Source organism: Chlamydotis macqueenii, chromosome 1 (assembly GCF_036417535.1).
Source record: "Chlamydotis macqueenii isolate bChlMac1 chromosome 1, bChlMac1.mat, whole genome shotgun sequence".
Classification (NCBI taxonomy): Eukaryota; Metazoa; Chordata; class Aves; order Otidiformes; family Otididae; genus Chlamydotis; species Chlamydotis macqueenii.
Genome location: NC_141556.1, coordinates 113540022 through 113559625, shown reverse-complemented (window position 1 = coordinate 113559625; position 19604 = coordinate 113540022). Strand labels below are relative to the sequence as shown.

General features: G+C 44.4%; 1 protein-coding gene across 3 annotated transcripts in view; it reads left to right on the top strand.

The window, feature by feature from the left end:
* CYYR1 (cysteine and tyrosine rich 1) overlaps positions 1 to 19294 on the top strand; it is a 59441-nt gene extending 40147 nt beyond the window's left edge. For all 3 annotated transcript variants that reach the window (XM_086764196.1, XM_086764202.1, XM_086764209.1), the window contains exons 3-4: positions 15725 to 15882; positions 18281 to 19294. In XM_086764196.1, the coding sequence (XP_086620322.1) occupies positions 15725 to 15882; positions 18281 to 18414 (292 nt within the window). In that variant the 3' untranslated portion in view covers positions 18415 to 19294. The remainder of the gene's footprint in view (positions 1 to 15724; positions 15883 to 18280) is intronic.
* Positions 19295 to 19604: the final 310 nt, after the last annotated feature.

The following is a 19604-nucleotide window of genomic DNA, read 5'->3' as shown; positions in this document are numbered from 1 at the left end:
GAACAGTTGGTGCATGCAGCTGCTGTAGAAAGAAAAGAATTGAAAATTTGGAGAAGTTTGGAATGGAGGCTGCTAATTAGATCCCTCTCTCAATCTCTGAGCCCAGAGCGTTCCCAGAGCTTTGGTGACTTAGTACTGACTCAGAGAGACGCGAGTCCTTTTGATGTCTTTGCGTATTTTTTTTAAAACCTACTGCAGCTTAGCTTTGAATTCAGAACTTTTGCTTGCGTTGCACTCCCGGGTCACTGCGACCGGGCTCCGGCTATCACAGGCAACTCATCATGTGATTGCTTTCCTAAATGTGCCAAGCTCAATATTCACACCTCTCAAGTAGTTAATCTCTGCTGCATCTTCTGGATGCTGTTCCAGAACCGTATTCTTCTGATCATTGAAAATCTTTTCTTTTGCAAGTCTCCTCTATGAGTGTGTTGATTCTGGTAATACATTTCTAAATTGACACTGCATATGCCACTTTGGTGTAAAACTGTGAAATACCTTCTTTAATCCCTTCTTAAGTAATGGTGTTTTCTCACGGGAGTTATTTTGCGGAGCTGCTGCGTGGCAGGGTATATGTCCTTGCATGTATCACAGCGTTCCTGTCCGCTTTGTAGGCTGCAGTGCATTTCTTGATTCAAGAGTATAATTCTTGTTAAATCAGTGGAGTACATGGCTTGCGTACACCAAGGGACAGAATTCAGTCCGTTTTCTGGGGGAAACATTTTTCTGTGTTACTTCACCACGCTGTTGACCAACTTGCCTGCTCTTCCCAACAGCTGCCATATGTCTGAAGTGACTGTAATGGACTGTGACACTTAGAAAAAAAAAATTGATCCTCTGAGCATATATCTTAATAAAAACTGTATTAGTATGTGGTTTAGTGGTTGTGGATGCCTTTGGTGTTGAATATTTTGCAAGCCATGTAACGGCAGTCAGTCACGTCCTTCGCACCATTGCAAAATGGTGTAAAGTTTAGATTAGTAACAGGTCGTGACATAACAGCCGTACTTAAAGCCTCAAGGAAAACATCACAAAATGTTACGCTTACAGATCGTTCTGTCAAAACAGCTCACATCGTTGCTATTCTCTATTTTTGCTGCCAGAGATATCTGCACGGATATGAGCCCTTCTGGCTTGTGGACACCGTTGCTGTTTCACAGAGCCGTGACAAACGCCCAGCCCTGTGAAGGAGCATGGACTTAGTAGAGCGTGCGGTGTGGCAAAGGACACCTGAAGGTTGGCTGCGCTTTGGTGTTCCCAGTTGTGTTTAACTGCTGTCAAATGTGATAATCACAGCATGGGAGAGCCTTCTGCCGGGCTTCCTCGTGTTTCCAAGAAGAGGGAGCCGAGCGTTTCTTTTTCAAACAGTCGAGCGAGCGTCACAGCTGTTACCTTAGGCAAAACTAAAATGGAAAGATAACATTTTAATTGTCTGAGAGGCAGCAGATTTCGGCTTTTATTCAGCAAAGCACATGGAGTCTCTTGACTTCACTGGGAGTGTGATATTTAAACCTAAACATATGTTTAAGTTCATTCCTGTGGTTTCCAAGCCAGGCCGCTGGGGAGAGCGGTTCTTACCTTCCCTGCACGGAAGGGGGAAAGGCATCGGGCTCTGTGCCTAGAGAAATCAGGACACTTTATTTGCTACATCTCATTAGCGTGAAAAGCAAAGTAAAGTGGCACCAAAAACTGTGAGGAAGGGACCAGGGCAAAGGGGCATCCCTTCTGCACATCTCCACGGGAATAAGCAAAGTTCTGTCTCCTGTGAAAGAGGAGGAGGGACTGGGTCCTTGGTTTGCTCTCCCTCGCTGCTCAGTAGGGCTTCCCTGTTCTCCATCCAGGCCATGCAGGCAGATGAGCAAGGATTCCATGCGCTTGCAAGGGAAATTATTGCTGATTCATCAGTAACTGGCTCTTCGCCAGACCCCAAACTGCTCCTGAGGTGGAAAGGGTCAAATCTAGCTCAACGTTACTTAATGTAGCGTATGCACATGTTTTTGTCGTGCGGTGACTTCTGCATCCTCAGCATAGCTGCCTTCAGATTAAGTGACTTATATCATTTTATGGGATCTGTAAGAGCCACAGCATGTTTTTGTAACTACAGCTTAATTTCCAGGTTTTTTTAGTTTTCTGACTCATAGTCCTTTTCTCCAGAAACATCAAATGATTCATATTCCCAAGCACTTAACTCCTTTTACATTTGTAAATGGCACTTCATGCATGTTTAACGAGGGTATTCCAAACCACTAAAACCATAATTTGCTTATGCTACATAATAAGGTTTGAATCCTGCAAAGAGTTACGTAAATACTTTCAAGTTCATCGCAGGTTTTTGCAAATGGTGACTTAGAGCCAGAGTGGCCACTGGCTTAGACTCAGTGGGTCTTTGCGGTCCTCAAGCTCTGACACAGCAGCTGGGAAGAGAGAATAAGAAAGAAAAATGGAATTGGTGCTATAAATCTGATGCAGAAAAGAATGCAGAAGAGGCTCTTTTACTGCTTTCACAGGGGTACGAGTTGAATATTAAAGTACATTAGAAAAAGGCAGTGGAAAGAGAAGATGAAAATTTTTTTTTCTTTCATTCTGCTTCTGAATTTCTAAAATTAAACTCTCAGTGTCTTATTATTTTTATTGGAAGATATGAGGGAAAAATCCCTAAGCTGTATAATTCAAAGCCCAGATAGATTTATTTAGACTCAAAATATACAGTGCTAGCTTGCACTGCCTTTTTAAAAAGCTATTGTACTGTTACACAGGCAATGCACGTAATTTATTTTTTTTTTTTAGAATGGAATCAAATCACTGATGATGCTGGGTTTTTAATCTCTTAATCTAGACTTCTTATCCCAGATCTTCCAGGAATCACTTCAGATTATTCAATGTCCAAAAAAAACCTTCATCTTTTTCATTGTCTAACAGACAGAATTCTAAAAGTGGTAAAATCTTCCGATTTGAGTTGAAATATCGTAAATCATAAAGGCGTTCTGGGACCACAGTTTGTTCTCAGTTTATTCTGAGAATCAGATTTCTGAAAAAGTCAAAAACCTGTTTTTCAGGTCTGTAAAGTACTGTTGTTTGCAGGCATCCATTCATTTTCAGATATTTTATTGCTTTTTATTATTCTATGTTTGTTATTTTCACTTTGTTGTTGTTGTGAAATAGGATTTTTGGTTGCAATCTTCTTTGTTGCATAAAAAGGCAAAATTATTTTCTTCTTCCTCACTCAATTTTCAAGAAGGAAGAAAGAAGAAGAGTTAATAAGCTTCTGCTCTGGCAGTAGTTTATGGCTCACTAATGTCAGTGAAAGAGTGCAAATAAAACCGTAGTGTTAGTTAGGAAGGGACCATGAATTGGATGTCACGTGCACTGAGCTTTGCAGGAACTGGAAGAGGCTTGGCTTTCCACCATCAAAGCTGTTTTCTAGTTGCAAATGCAGTCATCAGGTAGCTGGCACTGCTTCAGCAAGTGCTCCCTCCTTCATGGTGGTGGTGTCCACGCGACATTCCATTAGAAGGAGTAGGAGCATTGTTGGTCTTTCCAGAAGGTGCAGCATGGACCCAAAGCCTCCAGTTTGTTTATACTCTTTGGATATTTTTCCTGTGATGTTTTGTACTCCTGTTACAGTTTGCACTCCTGCTCCTGGCATTGCTGCGTTCAGGTGTACACTGATCTCTCCCAAGACAGTACGTATTTCAGAGAGGGGCCATTTATGAAGAAACAGCGTGTTCCTGAAAAGAAGTTATTCTGAATGATCTGAGGTCCCACGCAACTTTTAAATAGGTGATGAGGATGTATTTTAGGATGCCAGAGGAAGATCTGTGATCTCCCTTGAAGCAGAATGATTAACTCCTGAAAAAGGGGCTGAATGAGCAGGCAGCTTTTCAGGGATGAGCGTTTCTGTGATGCTCTTCCAGTTCAGTTCGCACAAGAAAGAGCTGCAATCGGTTTTATACTGTCTGGTCTGTGGCATTTGTTTGGTGGCTTCTCCCTCTGCACTCAGTGGTCTTCATTCCTCTGAAAGCTCCTGTTTGGCTTGTGCTGTCTCTGCCGGGAGCTGATAGTGCAATTCTTTGCAATGATTCACCAAGTGTGTATTTAGAGGCTATGTTGCATCTAGGCAGAAATCTTTCAGTATTAAAAATATGTCTTACTTAGCGATTTACATAAGCTACTAGATTGCCATCTAGGCTACTTTTGTCTTCAGAGCTGACCACCAAAAGGAAAAATGTTTCTCTTGGCCTCAACTTTTCCATAATTGGGAAGGAGATCTTGAGTCAGCAACATGCAATTTTATATGAAACAGGGACTGAATGCAAGATACCAAGTTTGGGCTTCTGCCTCTCTTAGAGTATTTTGAGACTGAATGCTTTCAGAGCCTCTGAGAAGAACTTGGGAAGTCCAGGGTCGCAGCCTAGAAGAGCCACGTTTACATAACACAAGCAGGTTTCTTATTAGCAAACCAAATAATAACCTTGTCTTAGAGATATTCAGTGACATTTTGCTTCTCAAAGACAACCCTGACATGGAAAGGTTTTAACGAGCACGGAAATAAGATGTGTGACCTTGATTCACTCAGTCATTGAGTTTCAGCCAGAGATACACGGTCAGTTGAGTTTGGTATGAGTTTGTGCTGCCACCAGAAATGGGCAGGGGAAGCCTTTTCCAGCACAGCCCTTGTGAGCCACCTGGTCCTGATCTCTGCTGTTCCAGCGCTAGCGCTTGTGGACAAGTCTGGAGGATGCCTTGTGTGGGAATCAGGTCCCAGCTCTCAATAGCTGAGGAAGGTCACCTGGATGCCTGTCCTTTTTCACCTTGCCATCCAAATTAAACACAGAGAAGAGAGTGGTACTACTACTTTTGTTGTTGGTTTTGTTGTTATTTTTCAGAAACCACAATAAAAAGGTGTGGCTGTCATGCTAAGGGTAGAGGGTTTTCTGCCAACAACCAGTTCATTCTCTTTCATCGGTTTCTTTCTTCCAGCTAAAGGAAGTGTGGCAGCAGAGGATGGTTAGCTCACAGCTCTGCCAGCAACTACAGCTCGTGCCACAGTGCTCAGGGTAGTGGCTAGATGGCACACACAAGGCTGTTGAGAAGGAGAGAGTCTTATGTGGAGAAAATTAAATACAGTAAGGACCAGCCTTTGCTGTGCACAACTTTGCAAGTTAAGTTGATTGGAATGGGTATGGTGGTGTGAACTGTGAAGACAGACATCAAGGCCAACAGCAAGAAGAGGAAGGGAGGATGCAGGAGGATGCCACATCCTGCAATGTGGCAGAGCTCTCCTCTGGTTTCCACATCTAGCATTTACTTCTCTGTTTAGCCAATTGCCCTGGAAATCATGAGGAACTGCTCTTTTTAATTACAACCATCATGATTCTTTTCTCTTTTAAAATCTCACCTCCATCCTGCCTTAGTGCTCGTCTGCCTCACAGAGCAAAAGTTGAGAGCTCCATCTTTTGACCCTTTCCCTTAGTTCCTGCTCACTTGTTTCACTGATCAAAACACAGTTAGCCCTGAGCAGGATGTTCCCTGGCACATCACGCATGGCTGGCTTTGGGGTTTGTTACAGGTGCAAAGCAGGCAGCAGGCATGCTAAAAGGTGCTGAGTTATCGGCCTTTCTGGCAACCGTGATTCTCCAGGCTTGGCTTCAGTCCGGGTAAAAATAGACTCTAGATGCATGTATGGGTAAAACTAGGCAGGTTTGGCTGTCAGTCACTCAGATTTCAGGATCTGACAAGCAAGAGGTCCAGAAGTCAGACTAGTAAATCAGGCTCCTACAGGAAGAGCTTCCCGGGAGAGAAGAGCTGCAGGATTCTACGGTACTGAGCTCATGGAGCATGGAAAGTCAAGCATTTGCAGAGGCTGGTATAAATAAAATCACCGTCAGAAAGAGCATGTTAAGAATTACCAGAAAAATAATATTCCTGGGATTCTCCTAAGTGTTTATACCCAGTAACCTGGCTGCCAAAAGTGAGCTATTACTGGAGGTTACTAACTTTGCGATCTTCTTGGAAGCCCACCAAATCATCTTGACCTCTCACACTTTGATGCTCAAAGGACTGGAAGTGGGGCAGCAATTTCAGCCTCTCCTGTTGCTGTTGATTCAGAAAGCATTTTAAATAGCCAGCTCAGCCAGCAATGCAGACTGCAAGCATAAAAAGAATAAAAATCCCCAGATTAAAGTGAAGGCTACATTAGGTACAATTGTGCCATAATTTTCTATTTAAGTCAATGTCAGGCTGGGCCTTGGATTCATGAGCACAATGAGGAACGTTTTGGAAAGTGGAAATTGCATTATGGCTTCTGTTTCCTTTCCAGGGAAGCATGTAAAGCACATTAGAGAGCGAGGGAAGGTCACGACTGCAGGGAACAGCACAGGATGTCTGAGAGGGAAAGGTGGGGTGAGAGGCGCTGCCGCAAAACAAGGACAGGGAAGCAGCAGGAGAGCATGAGGGTGAAAAGTGGTGACTGGAAACCTTGCAATACCTGAATCAGAATTCTTTCACATAAAAGGACAAAAAAAAAAAAAAATAGCTTCCCCCTCCCACCCTGCCCCTTACTTCTGTATTTCTGGCTTTTTTAAATCTCTTTTTTAAAAAAAAATTAAATATCCATTGTTGAGGGTTTTTTTTCACATCCTGGCAATGTTCTGAAATGTTTTAACTGCCAGACAGATAGACTCAGTGTTTCAAAACCAGCATGTGTGCACGTATAATTCTGATGAAAATGCTGGACAGGCTGGGACTGATCAAAATGTATTTGCTTAGCCATGATCAGTTAATACACCACTGAGTATTAAGTATTGTGCTTGCTGTATTGTGGTATGCACCTCCCAGCCATATTTCATGCATCATTCCCTCTGTCCATAAAATTATTTCGGAGCCAGCCCTGCACTGAGTCTTAAGCAGGGTGGAAGCCATCCCTCCCTCCACCCCCTCTGCCTAGGGCAGCAGGAGGATCCCAGGGCTGTTGTACACGGGCAGGGGAAGCAGTTTGGGAACCAGCTAGAGGAAGAGTCTGCTTTCTCTACTCTCCCTTTACTGCAGCCGCTACATTGGCCTTTCTAGGATCGCTTATTTGAAGCACTGTGCAGCACCTCCAGCTGTGTGCTGGGGAGAAAAGCATATGGTTTGGCATTAAGGAAGTAAGCATAAAATGTCCACGTATTTCTCAAAAGGGAAATTGTCTGAAAAGTCTGTCCTACAATAGCCCCAAAACCAGAGCAAGCTATAATGACATACCCTTTTGGTTTGCAGTTTATATGATTTTCTCTCTGGTTTTGCAGGTGTGCCACAGTTACGCTTCAGTGGCTAAGCAGCCTTTTAACAAGCTGTAGAAGGTACCCTATTGCTCAGGCACTGGCAATACTAAAAACCAGAACATACTATCCTTTAACCCTTTGCAGGATTATCTGGCCTAACAATACCGAGCAGTCTCAAAGTGATGACCTGTCCAAAGGTGCTGAGAGGAGGGAGGTCAGGAATTGAGATGATTACCCATTGCCTTTCCATTGTATGGCTGCTGCTCAGGGAATTTTGGTGCTTGAGTTAATAATCTTGCAAATGTAACAAGGTGGAGAAGGAACAGCACAGAGGAAACTATTTGGAAGGAATTAAAGATTAACAACACACCTTAAACACAACGGAGTAGGAGCAAAGGAAGGGAAATACTGCCCAAGTACAGTCTGTACCTGGTTTTAACAGGCGGGCGGGATTTGTTTATGGAAGCAGACAATGATCTCCTTCCTCCCTGCGGCAAAACATGTATTTAAAAGAAGTACTAGTAGGAGTGTTGCCTAAGTTCAACTTGCAAAGTAGAGCCTCAACACAAGCCTGGTCCGTTTGTGTTGCTGCTCTGTAAAATAATTATTTAATTATTTTAAATAATTGGGGGTTGGACTAGATGACCTTTAAAGGTCCCTTCCAACCCTAATGATTCTATGAATTTAAAACAGGAAGCTGCAGCTAGGTGACTGTTTAACTGATTCCCGAGTTGCATGGCTTTTCAGTCCGTGCTACCTTGGTGACTGCGTTCCAGGGACGTAAAATTCTGTGGTGAGAAGGCTGCTGGCTCAGCCATGGGGCACCCCAGTTGATTCAGTTGCTCCTCCATCAGCTTTTGCCATGAGGTTCTCAAGGTATCCCAGCCATAAAGGCAAAATGCCCTGGACAGCAAAGCCAGTCTCGTAGAGGATCACTCACTACGTGGTTTTGTCCTTATGAAAATAAAGGGGCAACGGTGGAGAGGGCCAAACTCTCCAGAATGGGTCTGCCTGCTCTGACAGAGGCAGGAGAAAACGACGCGTTACCCCGCTGCACTTCTGCTGTCAGTCCAAGTAAATTGGAGTTTGCCAGCCAAATTAAATACATAGCCCAACACCCCCTCTGACCAAGTAACATTAAGTCCGATTTAGAGTCCAAAGAGTACATTTTTCAAAATGTCGATGGCTAAACCAGAAGATCTAAGATCATTGATTTTTTTTACTTTATTTTATCTTAGCGAATGAGTTTTTAAAAATCCCTTATCAACTTCTCTTTGAATGCCTGAAAGGGGAAAAAAATAAAGGGTGTTTATTGGTATTAGCAGTAGTATTCCAAAATTTATTGTGTGCATTATTATTAATATCATTCTAGAGATGCAGTGCCAGCAAATTGTAGGTACAGAGAGTTTGCAATATATTAATTGGAGAACTAAAAAAGTACTGGAAATTAAGAAAGATGATGAGATGGAAGAGATGAGCTGAGCAAAGCGAAGACTGAGAATGGCACATCTTTCTTGCACTAATATGGTAATGAAATATAGCAGAGGAAGAGTGGGAATACTGATCTTCACGTGCTTCTAATAACTTCTTGCCGTACATGGTCAAATTTCTGTAAAATTGCTAACATGAGCTATTACAGGATGAAAAGACCTTTATGCCAATATAAATGCATCTCTGGTGCAGAGCTCTGTCACTTCTGCAATGAAAGGTTCTGAATTGATAGAGTATTACAGAGTGAGCTGGGCTGTGGAGAAACTGGTGGCTTCGTTTCACCTGTGCTATAGATTTAGCCTGCGTCCTCTGGTAGAGGACAAGAGTCCAGGCAGGAGATCCAGGGCCCACAAGCACTATGTAATGCAAATAAAAAACAACCCGAACTCCCACATGAATGGATGAGCTCTGGGCTGACATTACATCTCAGAAATGAGACTTGGTATTATGGTGGACAGTGCCGTAAAATCTTAGTTCCTGACTGCTCGACAGTCAAGAAAAAAACAGTGGATTATTTAAGAAGAAAATAGAGATGAAACCAGCAACCATTATTGTGCCTGTGTCATATGTGCTTCTGCTGCGGCCCTCGGAAGGCAACAGAAGAGGATGAGAAAAACTGCAGGGAGGGGTGGCTGGGATGATCAAAGGTGTGAAACAGTCCCTGAATGCCAAACAGCCAAGTAGGGAGAGGCTCCTGCAGGATGGGGAAGAGTTGGCTACTGGCTGTAATGGTCTCGAAATAGAGGGAGATAGATTTAGATTAGATATAAGGAAAAATTTTTTTACAAAGAGGGTGGTAGAACACTGGAACAGGTTGCCCAGAGAGGTGGTGGATGCCCTGCCCTTGGAAACGTTCAAGGCCAGGTTGGACGGGGCTCAGAGCAACCTGATCTGGTTGGAGATGTCCCTGCTCCTTGCAGGGGGGTTGGACTAGATGACCTTTGAAGGTCCCTTCCAACCCAAACCATCCTGTGATTCTGTTCTGTGCTAAAGGTCTGTAAAATCACCAGCAGTGCAGAACGGGTAGTTGGCTTTTGACGAGCTGAGAGCTAGGAGGCTCGGGTGAAATTACGGGGTGTTCAGTTCAGACTAGACCAGAGGGGACAGTTCTTCAGCCACATAATTAAGCTGGGGAGCTCTTTGCCACATGAGGCTGCGGATGCTAAAATTTACATGCGCTGAGGATGAGGCTGGGCAGGTTTGCAGAGGAGAAATCCACTGAGTGATACAGTTAAAAAACAAACCAGCCTGTCTGGGTCAGAAAGTTGCTGAGCTGCAAAACATTGAAGGAGGCCAGGAGGGAAAGTTTTCTCCCTTTTCTTAGGCTCTTCCCAAGGCATCTTTTTGGCTACTTGCCTCTAGTGGCTTCTCCAGTTTAAGAAAGCCTTTAAAAGTGCTCCAGGGAGGGGAAGGGCTAAAGGAAAACAGGAATCAAGAGAAATCACCTGCTTGTGAAGGACAACAAATGCAAAAAGGGCAGGGGTGTGAGGGTTACACAAGCGAAAGCTGAAGAGTCGGGGGCGCGGGGATATTGAGCAGAGCACCAGGCAGCACTTGCTCCCTCCAAGGCACCCAAGGGGCAGGGGGTGCTGCCCGGTGGGGACAGTGAAGGGTGGGAGGATGTGAAGTGGAAACTCTCCCCACAGCATCTTCAGAGGAGAATGGTGCCAGCAGCTGAGGCTGTCCCGGCACGCTGAGGAGGTGCAGCGGCAGAGGCATGAGTTGCTAACGTGAGGGGAAGATGGCAGCCTAAGTCTCAGCAGGAAGGTTTTGGGGGGAGGCTGAAGCAGCATTGGGATGCAAAGATGTGGCTGGAGGTCTCTGGTCCAGTGACGCCAGGCTGGTGGGCATCTCTTCCCCTTTGCTTTGCCTAGTTTGCCCTGACCCATAACTGGAGCCAAACCTGTGCATTCCCCCCATGCTGAGGACACATCGGTGGCAGTGTCCTCAGTGACACCTCAGTGGCCACAGTGACACAGGTAGATTTGGGACATGCACTTTGCTGGGGATCCCAGGGTGGGAAGCAGGGGTGGAGAGGGCAGTCTCAGGAGGGACTCGCTTGGTGCTGGTGGAATTAAAACATTTGGCATTACCGTCTGTGGGCTTTCTGGAAAAGCTAACTGAAAGGTTTTTTCCTTTCCTTTGCAGTTTTGTACTTACAAACCAGGCTCCCCAGCACAGTTTTATGGTCCACGCCATACTGTGTGTGAAGTTAGGGCAGAACCCAAGAAGGAAGAACAGAGGCAAGCGGACTACAGAGTCTCTGGCATATAACATTGCAGGCCATGTATATCTGGCTCCTAAATTTTGGCAATGCATTTAAAAATTGATCCCTGTTCAGTAATTGTTCTTCCTTCAGGAAACACTGACTTATTAAGCTATAAGATTTTTAGGCCTCTGAGATCGACTGTCACCAAAGTGGAGATGACCACAGGGGTGGTATTCATCTTGAGCAAATTTGACATCCACTTTGCTTGCCTCACTCCAAATTACCAGCCTTCTGGAGGGAGAAGGGCCAGTAAATGAACTCCATTCCCACTCATTAAGAACTGAAGGATCAGGGCTGCTCTTCAGTCTCTCTCCTTTTCTCCAGTCTTCTCAACCCCAGCTGTCACAGGCTGGCGCAACCAGAGGTGGTGCCTCTGCCAGTTGTGTAGAACACCCAGGTTTACTGGTTCCCCTGAGGGACGGGTTCTCTGACCCTGGGCACCTCAGCTGCCCTGGCTGCAAGGGCGATGAGAGCCCTGCCCGGCTCCAGGCCTCGGTGCTACCCAGCAAAAGGCCTGGTCCCCTCCACAGGGCTCTCTCTGCTGTAAATAAGGTGGAAAGCTGTTTCTTTGAATACCTGATTTTTACCCAAACAGTTTCTCTTGACATTTCCACTGCTTTAAAATTATTTTTCCTTCTCTCCCTCTTTACTTTTCTGTGCATTGTTTTTCTGTGGGAGTAATTTTCTCTTCATTGCCTTTGCTTCTGTAAAGGACTTTGCATATTTTCCTTCAAATTGTTCCATTTCAAAATTTTTCCTTTATTTCAAACTTCCTGGTTGTTATGTGACTCTGCTGTGTGGTTTCTAGGTCTTCTTTTGCTTTACAGTGTCCTTTTTCTCTTGGGCACTTTCCCTTGAACAGCTCTACAGTGGTGATAGCATGAAAAATCTCTATCCCTCTGTGTCTCTATACAGAAGTCTAAAACACCTGTGAGAGAAAGAGAGACAAAGCAAGCATTTTAAAATATAAAATAAGGGGCATTTATTGATAGGATATTTGTTTTAAACAATTCCCTTATAGCATGAAGAGAAACTTTGCCATTTTATTAAAAATTACCTGCTTACTTTTCTTCATACTTTGTAGTCCTACCGCAGGCTTTCCACAAAAAGAGTAAGCATTTATTTTTGTGCTTTGTGCCCAGAACAGCTACTGCATGAGTGTTGTCCTGCCAGGATTAGGTGCTGAGAAGGTGCAGCCTGATGTTCAGAGGCAGAGTGCTCCTAATTTTACTGGAGGCCCTTGTGAATGGTAGGGGCTGCAGGTCTCTGAATCAGGATGGGTTTAGGCTTTGACTCACCGTCAGAGAGTGGTATAGCATTAAATATATACTGTTGGAGATACTTGGGAGGGTACATCTCCTGAAGTCCTCTCAAACAGATCCTTTTCAACTCAAAACACTCAATTCCTGGCACAGTTTCACATGGCGTGGCACTGGTTCTGGTCTGAAGCCCATCAAGACTAGCAAGCACCTTTCTGCCGGTACTCGGTCATACTGTAACCGGATTTTAGAAGTGACCTACATCTCTTGCTGCGTATCTCGGGCTGTCTTTGCGTAACCATCCATAGGTGGTCTAAATTTACCACTGCAGTGTGAAAACCTGAATCCACGAGCAGCAGTGGGTCTAGCTATTTAAACTGCTGTTTGTCCTGATTTCAGAACCGTGAGTAAGACTTGCACTTAGCAGTTTTGTCAGCAGAGCTAAGCTGGTGAATATTTTCTTTGGTGACCATTTTTGTTTCTGGTTCATGGCTATACCAACAAGAGCTACAGTGGAGGCTAGCAAAAAGAATTCTTTAGCTGATATTCCTTGTTTTGCTTGCTGACCCAGGTTTGCTAGCCCGACAGAAGGGGTTTTTACTTTCCAGTCTAGTTGTGTTTAGACTGAGAGGCCTTTGCCAGCTTGGAAGTTTTGCCAGTGGACTTCATTCTTTTTTTGAATTTCAGATGCAGGCAGATACAGATAGGCCTTCTACAGCTGTGTGTTGCCCTACCACTGTTTCTTTGCAGAGGCAAGATAGTGCCAGTCAGCCAACACTGCCAGAGAGTCACTAGGAAAAGCTATAGGACTGCAACTGAGTCCTCCAGTCTCAGTCCTGTCACCCAAAGCAAGCTGACAGGTATGTAAGTATCTGCTTAATAGCTCAAGAAACTCCTTTTGAAGATGGTATCAGACCTTTTGTCATCTTTTTTCCTTTCCTTATGAATACTTTTACTTCTGTAAGGTATCACGGAATTGTCATTTAAATTAGAGGAGAGAGATTGCTGTGGAGCAGTTGCTGTTCATGCAGAAAGGGAGAGTGGGCTCTGGGTGTGAGGCTGGGGTGTCTGGTAGGCACCGGCACGTGAAGAGTGCAACCCATCACTCCAGGCAGATGATGGAATGGCGTCTGGCTGACCATTCCTGAAACAAAGGGGACACCTTTGGCTTTGGAGACAGCTGAGACAAACTCTATTTAAGGTGTATTTAAAATGGGCTTTATTAATACAGAACTTTAAATTTAGCATGGGAAAGGTAATGTGTGCAAGCGTGTGACCCACTTCTCTCAGCTTTTAGGATGGAGATTCAGTTTTCCTCAGCATGCAACTGGTTAGAAGTGCAAGAAACTGTTGTGGTTTCTGGGATGTGAGCAGATCAGCCAGGCAGAGTGTGCCTGGGATGCAGGAACTGGGCAGCAGTGGACCATGTACAGAGCAGAAATGCAATGCAGGACCTGAGGCCAGTGGTCAGCAGTGGCTGGTTCTTCATCCACCTGAGAGAGGGATAACTTCAGCCTAAGCAAAGGTCACAATGATTCATCCACTACGTGGATGTAGCAAAAGCAGTAGCGATTCACTGTTGTTATGTCTGATTATGTCTGATTTTGTCATTGTGATATTATAAGAAAACTTTCTGGAATGAAGGAGTATTGTGTTAAAAGTGCCTCCTGACTCAAACTGTTTTCTCATATGGCACTTTCTCTCAAGGTAGAGATAGTGTTCCCAGAGAGGGCCAGATGGGAAAACTGGAGGTCTCTTAGTCACATCTTCCAAGAGCAGCAGACTATCTTTTTGTTAGATGCAAACTTTGGGGGATGTAGAAGGGGTGGGGAGGTGTTTCTCAGTTACTTATAGTAGTTAGTGCCAGAGCACTTGATCACATCAGTGTTTTGAGCTACTGGTTTTACAGCCACGTGCTTGCTGTCATGAGTTAGGGCTTTGTAAATTAGACCCTTGTATATTCTGCAAAATATTAACAGGTTTACTCTCCCTGCACACTCTTCATTCATTGCTACGTAACAGCAGAGAGCAATTTAGCTCCCTGGCAGTGTATTTTAGTAAGACAGCAAATTGTCTGTGTTTACTTATGCTGTACAATTCAGTAATTGTACGGCAAATCTTGGCCAAGTTCCTGAATAGTTGAGGCCTAAAAACAAGCTCTTAAATTCATATTTAGGTTCCTAAATAGAAGGTCTGATTTTTCAAATACTGAGTCCATCCTGACTCTTGCTGACTTTTTGGAAGCCAGTAGGCTATCAGCATTTTGAAAATCAGGCCTGCTATGTGTTCCCACGCTTGTATGGGGAAGCCAAACTAGGTTTTAGACTCATTTTAATATTTGTCTTTGTAGTATTGCAGTGCCTGTTTTATTCCCTGCATTGCAATAATTCCTAGTGGAGTTTATTCATGTTGACAAGCTATCAGTTTGAATTGATTAAAATGTCCGGTAAAAAATTTACCAGCCAGGTTGCTATGTGAAATCTTTGCTGGAAGTTGAAGAGATGCACAGAGTAAGAATATTTCGACAAGTTACTGTTTTTTTTCATAGAAGGGCAGCCTATAAATACCATCTTTCATATAACATGTGCTTCACTGCCTGGGCCTGACAACAAGCCTGAGTGAATGAGGTTTCATTGGAAAGGGTGATTTTGCCCTCAGTATTACTGGGAGCTCTTCAGTGCCTTTTGGTGAGGTTTTTCTCCCGTGCGTCAGTGCAATAAGGCTTCCTTTCCTTTCTCTATATAACTTCAAGGAGAGTCTGACTCATTACTTCAGGGGCTGAGCTAAATTCTATCACCCTGGACAGTTTTAAAAGATTGTTTAAGCCTCAAATACTTACGCTGGCTGCAGCAGCAGATGTGTGAAAGAGTGGGCATTCGCTTTGCTTCTTGCTGCTCATCCTCAAGAAGAGGAGACTCGCCTTAATCTGTGGGCTCAGAGGCACAGCAGAAGGACTTCTTGACCTAAGATAAAACAATGACAAAACCATTCCTGTGGAAGCGCAGCATGCAGGCACTTCAGGATGCTTCTGGAATATATTACTGGGGATAACTTACTCTTTCTTTTCAAAAGAAAACCATACCAGTGCCTTTAGGAAAAAAAAAAAAAGTCCTAGGTGATGAGGGGAAAGGGAAGTAATTATTTTTGGTAGTATTTAGAAGTTGTTATATTCAGAAGGCCCTGGAATGGGAGGATTTAACATAGGGTAAATCAGCAAGGTGATCTGGCACGATTGCAAAAGGCGACTTTGAAACAGTTTCTTGTTTTGGTCTCTGAGATCTTTCATTTCTTCCATTCAGGTGCCCTGATGGATCAAAATTTGCAACATTTTCAGTAATCAGTCAGCACTTTTTTTTTCTCAAATGAGAGCCTCTCCTGAGAAAATAATTTTATTCTGTAAGCATTATTTGGCTAAGTCTGACTGCATGTCTCCATTCCCCTTGCAGAGGCACAGCGATAGCCGGAATTGTTTTCGGTATAGTATTTATAATGGGAGTGATTGCCGGGATCGCCATCTGCATCTGCATGTGCATGAAGAACAACCGTGGGACTCGAGTGGGGGTCATCCGGACTACGCACATCAACACCATCAGCACTTACCCAGGTAAGGAAGTGAAATGACACCCCTGCAAGCGTGCCTGCATTCAGGGTAGAAGTGTATCTTTGGATAGTTACGGCTCCGCAGTAAACAGGAGATGTGAATGCGGCAGGCGGCTCTTCTCAGTCCCGAGGGAAACAGCACAGCTCCCTGCTGAGAAACGCAAGATTGCTCAGTGTGCGCAGTGTTTGTTAGCGCAGCGCTCTGCCTGGGCTGCTTTATTCGGCTAGTCAGTGGGTTAATGAGGGCTGGCCGAGTGCCATACTCACACAGCTGTATGGCTTGCGGTGCCCGCAGTAGGGCGTTGAGACGTCGCTCGGGGCAGTGCTGCATTGTGCGGGATAGACCTTCTCCCTGTGCCAGAGGCTCTCTGGCAACGGATCCGTTGTTCTTCTTTTGTGTTTTGGTTCTTGTATTTGCTTTTTTTCATGTGCAGTCAGCTCCTTTTCATTATCCGATACAATGAGGGCTTAGCGTACCACAGAGAGGGGGAAAACCTGGACAATAAGGTCTGTGCATCGTGGCGCAAAGGCTTCGAGTGGTGCCATGTGGAGTCTAACGCAGCCCAGGCCGGCTGGTACTAGGCCAGAGCTCACGAGCTCAGCTGGGTGCTGCGGGATCCCAGATGACTCCTACAAAGGCACACAAGCATCTTTGCAGTGCATTCTCTGCTGTGTGTCCCGGGAGGGATGGCTGGCTGGCATGCGGTGCTAGATCCCAGCTAGCTCTGTGCATCCGCCTGGCACTGTCCCTGAACGGATAGGGACTTGGAGCACGGCACAGAGATGCTTGTTGTGCCTTAGTCCACGTTAGCGGAGATCTGGTGGCGCTTGTTAGCTCTAGCTTGGTGTTGGACGTGCTCAACGCAGGCTTGTCTGTGGGTTTACATTGGTTTGGTGTAACAGCTTTTTAGGTGCAGGGCAGCACCAGGGATGGCACTCAGCTAATAAGCTGTCACAGGCTCTGGGGCACCCCAGGGGGACACTAGGGACCCTTCGTGGGTCTGCTTCAGTGCAGTTGTGCCCGTAGTGAGTGGGAAGTGGTACATCAGGCTTTACCTGAGCTAGTTCTGTGCAGAGCCACTCTCTGCACCACACTTGTCAACTTGTGCCAGTCTAGGATTGAGGTACAGGACTACCAAAGGTGGGTCTGCACTGAGCCACTTGGGTTCTGCAAGGCTCATTTGTCTGGGCTCCCCACCACGTGAAAGTGGCCACGTTGCTGAAGAGCAAAGCTGACCCTGGAAGCAGCATGATGGTGTTTATGTAATGCAGCTATGTCTCTGCTTCAGTGGCACTGTTAATTACAAATTCAAGAGCGATTGCCTTTGGGATAAGTTGAGGGTTCACTGTAATAAAAGGCAATGGTTTTTCATGGATGAAGTCCCCTCATCCCACTCTTAGAGATCGCCTGCCTTTATATTCCCTCCTGTTGCAAAGGTTGCAGTAAACCCCAGGTGCATTATGTATACTTACAGATAAGCTATGCAATATTTATTATGTGTTCCTTTATCACATTCATTGCTCTGAGTGTCTGTTTTCTCCCTCATGTGCTTACTTTCCAGTTAAACTAAAACCATCTATAATCATCCTTATAATTGCAACGTTGTTTTGCATAGGGAGATGAGTAATGAAAGAAAACTCCAATATTCTCAACCATGAATTGCTGAAGAGCTACTTCAGAATCTAATAGGCACTGCAAGCTGTAAAAACAAGAGCAAAATGAAGATTCTGGGGCTGTAGCCTTTTTTTCTCCCCAAGTCTGCCTCTGCAGTGACTCACCCCTATCCCTCTCCACCTCCAGGCAGTTTGACTCTGCACGCTCCCCGTTCCTGGTGCAAACATTAGTTCAAGCGGTTCTTCCTCTGAGCAGCAGCAGTTTTTTGAAGGATGAGGAAGCCCTGAAATTGTTTCTGTTTTCCCCACTGCCATGAACACTTTTGGAGTAATGACTGACCTGGCTTTGGCTGCAGAGTTTGTGACCAACTCGCCCCTCTGCTATTACCTGTTTTGGACAGGATCAGCAAGCGAGAGGATGTCCTTCCTTTGGCCTCAGCCACAGCGGCAGCTGGGTTTTCAGAGCAAGGAGTAATTTTCATGGCATACTGAGATTTGAGTTTCTTCCTCCCATCACAAACATCCTAGGTTTCTGTTTCCTCTCTATTCAAGTACTATTTCACTGCCAGTCCGCCTGAGACATCTGGAGAGGGGATAGGAAAGCATCCATGATGATATGAACAGAGAAGAAGCAGACGCTGGACCTTAGAATTTGTAAAGACTACTCTAATGGGGTCCTGATGTGGAGACTTTGGTTCCTACCGCCTGAATGTCAACTAGAAAATACTTGAGGGCCTGTATTGCAAATAAAGGTTTTTAACTATGTCTTCTTTTTTCTTCCATTTCAGTGGCTCCACCACCATATAGTTACGAATATGAAATGGAGTACCCAGCTGACCTACCTCCACCTTATACTCCAACCCCACAGACTTCAATACAGTATCCCCCACCCCCTCCATACCCTGGATATTCAGGGAAATAATTACATGGCTTCACACAGATATTAACTGACTGTTGATACAGCCGGCACTGTTGGGACAAATATTATCAGCTCAGGGACGAATAGGATGAGGTCTGCATCAACACATATGGCCAGGTGTTGAAATAACCTGGGAGGGTTGCCATGGCTGAGGATGAAGAAAAATACTGTCCACTCCAGACCGTCACGTTTAGTGATTAAACAACGCGTGACCAAAGAAACAATTCCTGTAACTTGGTGCCTGATGAGTATTGCTTGGCATTAGTGCTTAGCTTCAGCTGCAGCCTGTTACAGCGTGTGGTAGTGGGGGTCTTCCCATGTAAGAATTGTGCAAATGCTTCAAGAACCTGCTTTGAAAGCACAAGTGGCAGCTGCTGGGGCTTATTCTGGGGGAAAACTCCAAATGTGGTCTTCAAGTGCGTGTTACACCTTTCCTTGCAACAAGGGGAATAAGGAAGAACAAGGAAGACTGAAGCAATTTTCAGTTTCTACTTCAGGCTGATAATACCAATGATCAGCTGCGCATATTGGTCTGATAAACGTATTACAAAGACAACTGCCGTCATAGTTGTTCAGTAACCAAAAACTGATGGATATTATTTTTGGCCAAGTGCAGGTTGTTTTAAGTGCCTACTTTTAAACAGTTTGAGACTAGTTTGTGGCCTAAAATGTAAACATAAAGAGCATTTTTATATGTGAGATACACTAATTTATAGCTGATTTACTTGGACTTAAATACTGTATACATTGGAAATATGCTACAATGCCTTTTTTGTCAGCAAATGATACTTCTGATTTTTTTAAAAAATACTGAATTGGGAAAACTCGTAAGTGGGAGAAAAAACACAAACTAAATATTGAAGTGTCATAGATTTTTCTCCAATCAGATTGTGTAAAGATTTTTTTTAAAAAAAAAAACATATTGTTTACCAGTAATAGTTCTATTCAGTGTAACCAAAGATGAGCATAGAGACTGCGAGCATCAGATTACTCTTGAATGTTGTCTTGGGCATTTTAAAACTGTAAGTCACCGAATAATACTTTTTGCATTTGTCACACATATTGTCCAAAATTACTTAATCTCTGCAATGTAAAGTACAGACCTTTATGATTTAAAATGTTCCATTTACTTACGGGGCTAACTGTAATTCAGCAGCAGCTATTTGACTTTGGAACAGAGTATCCCATTACCT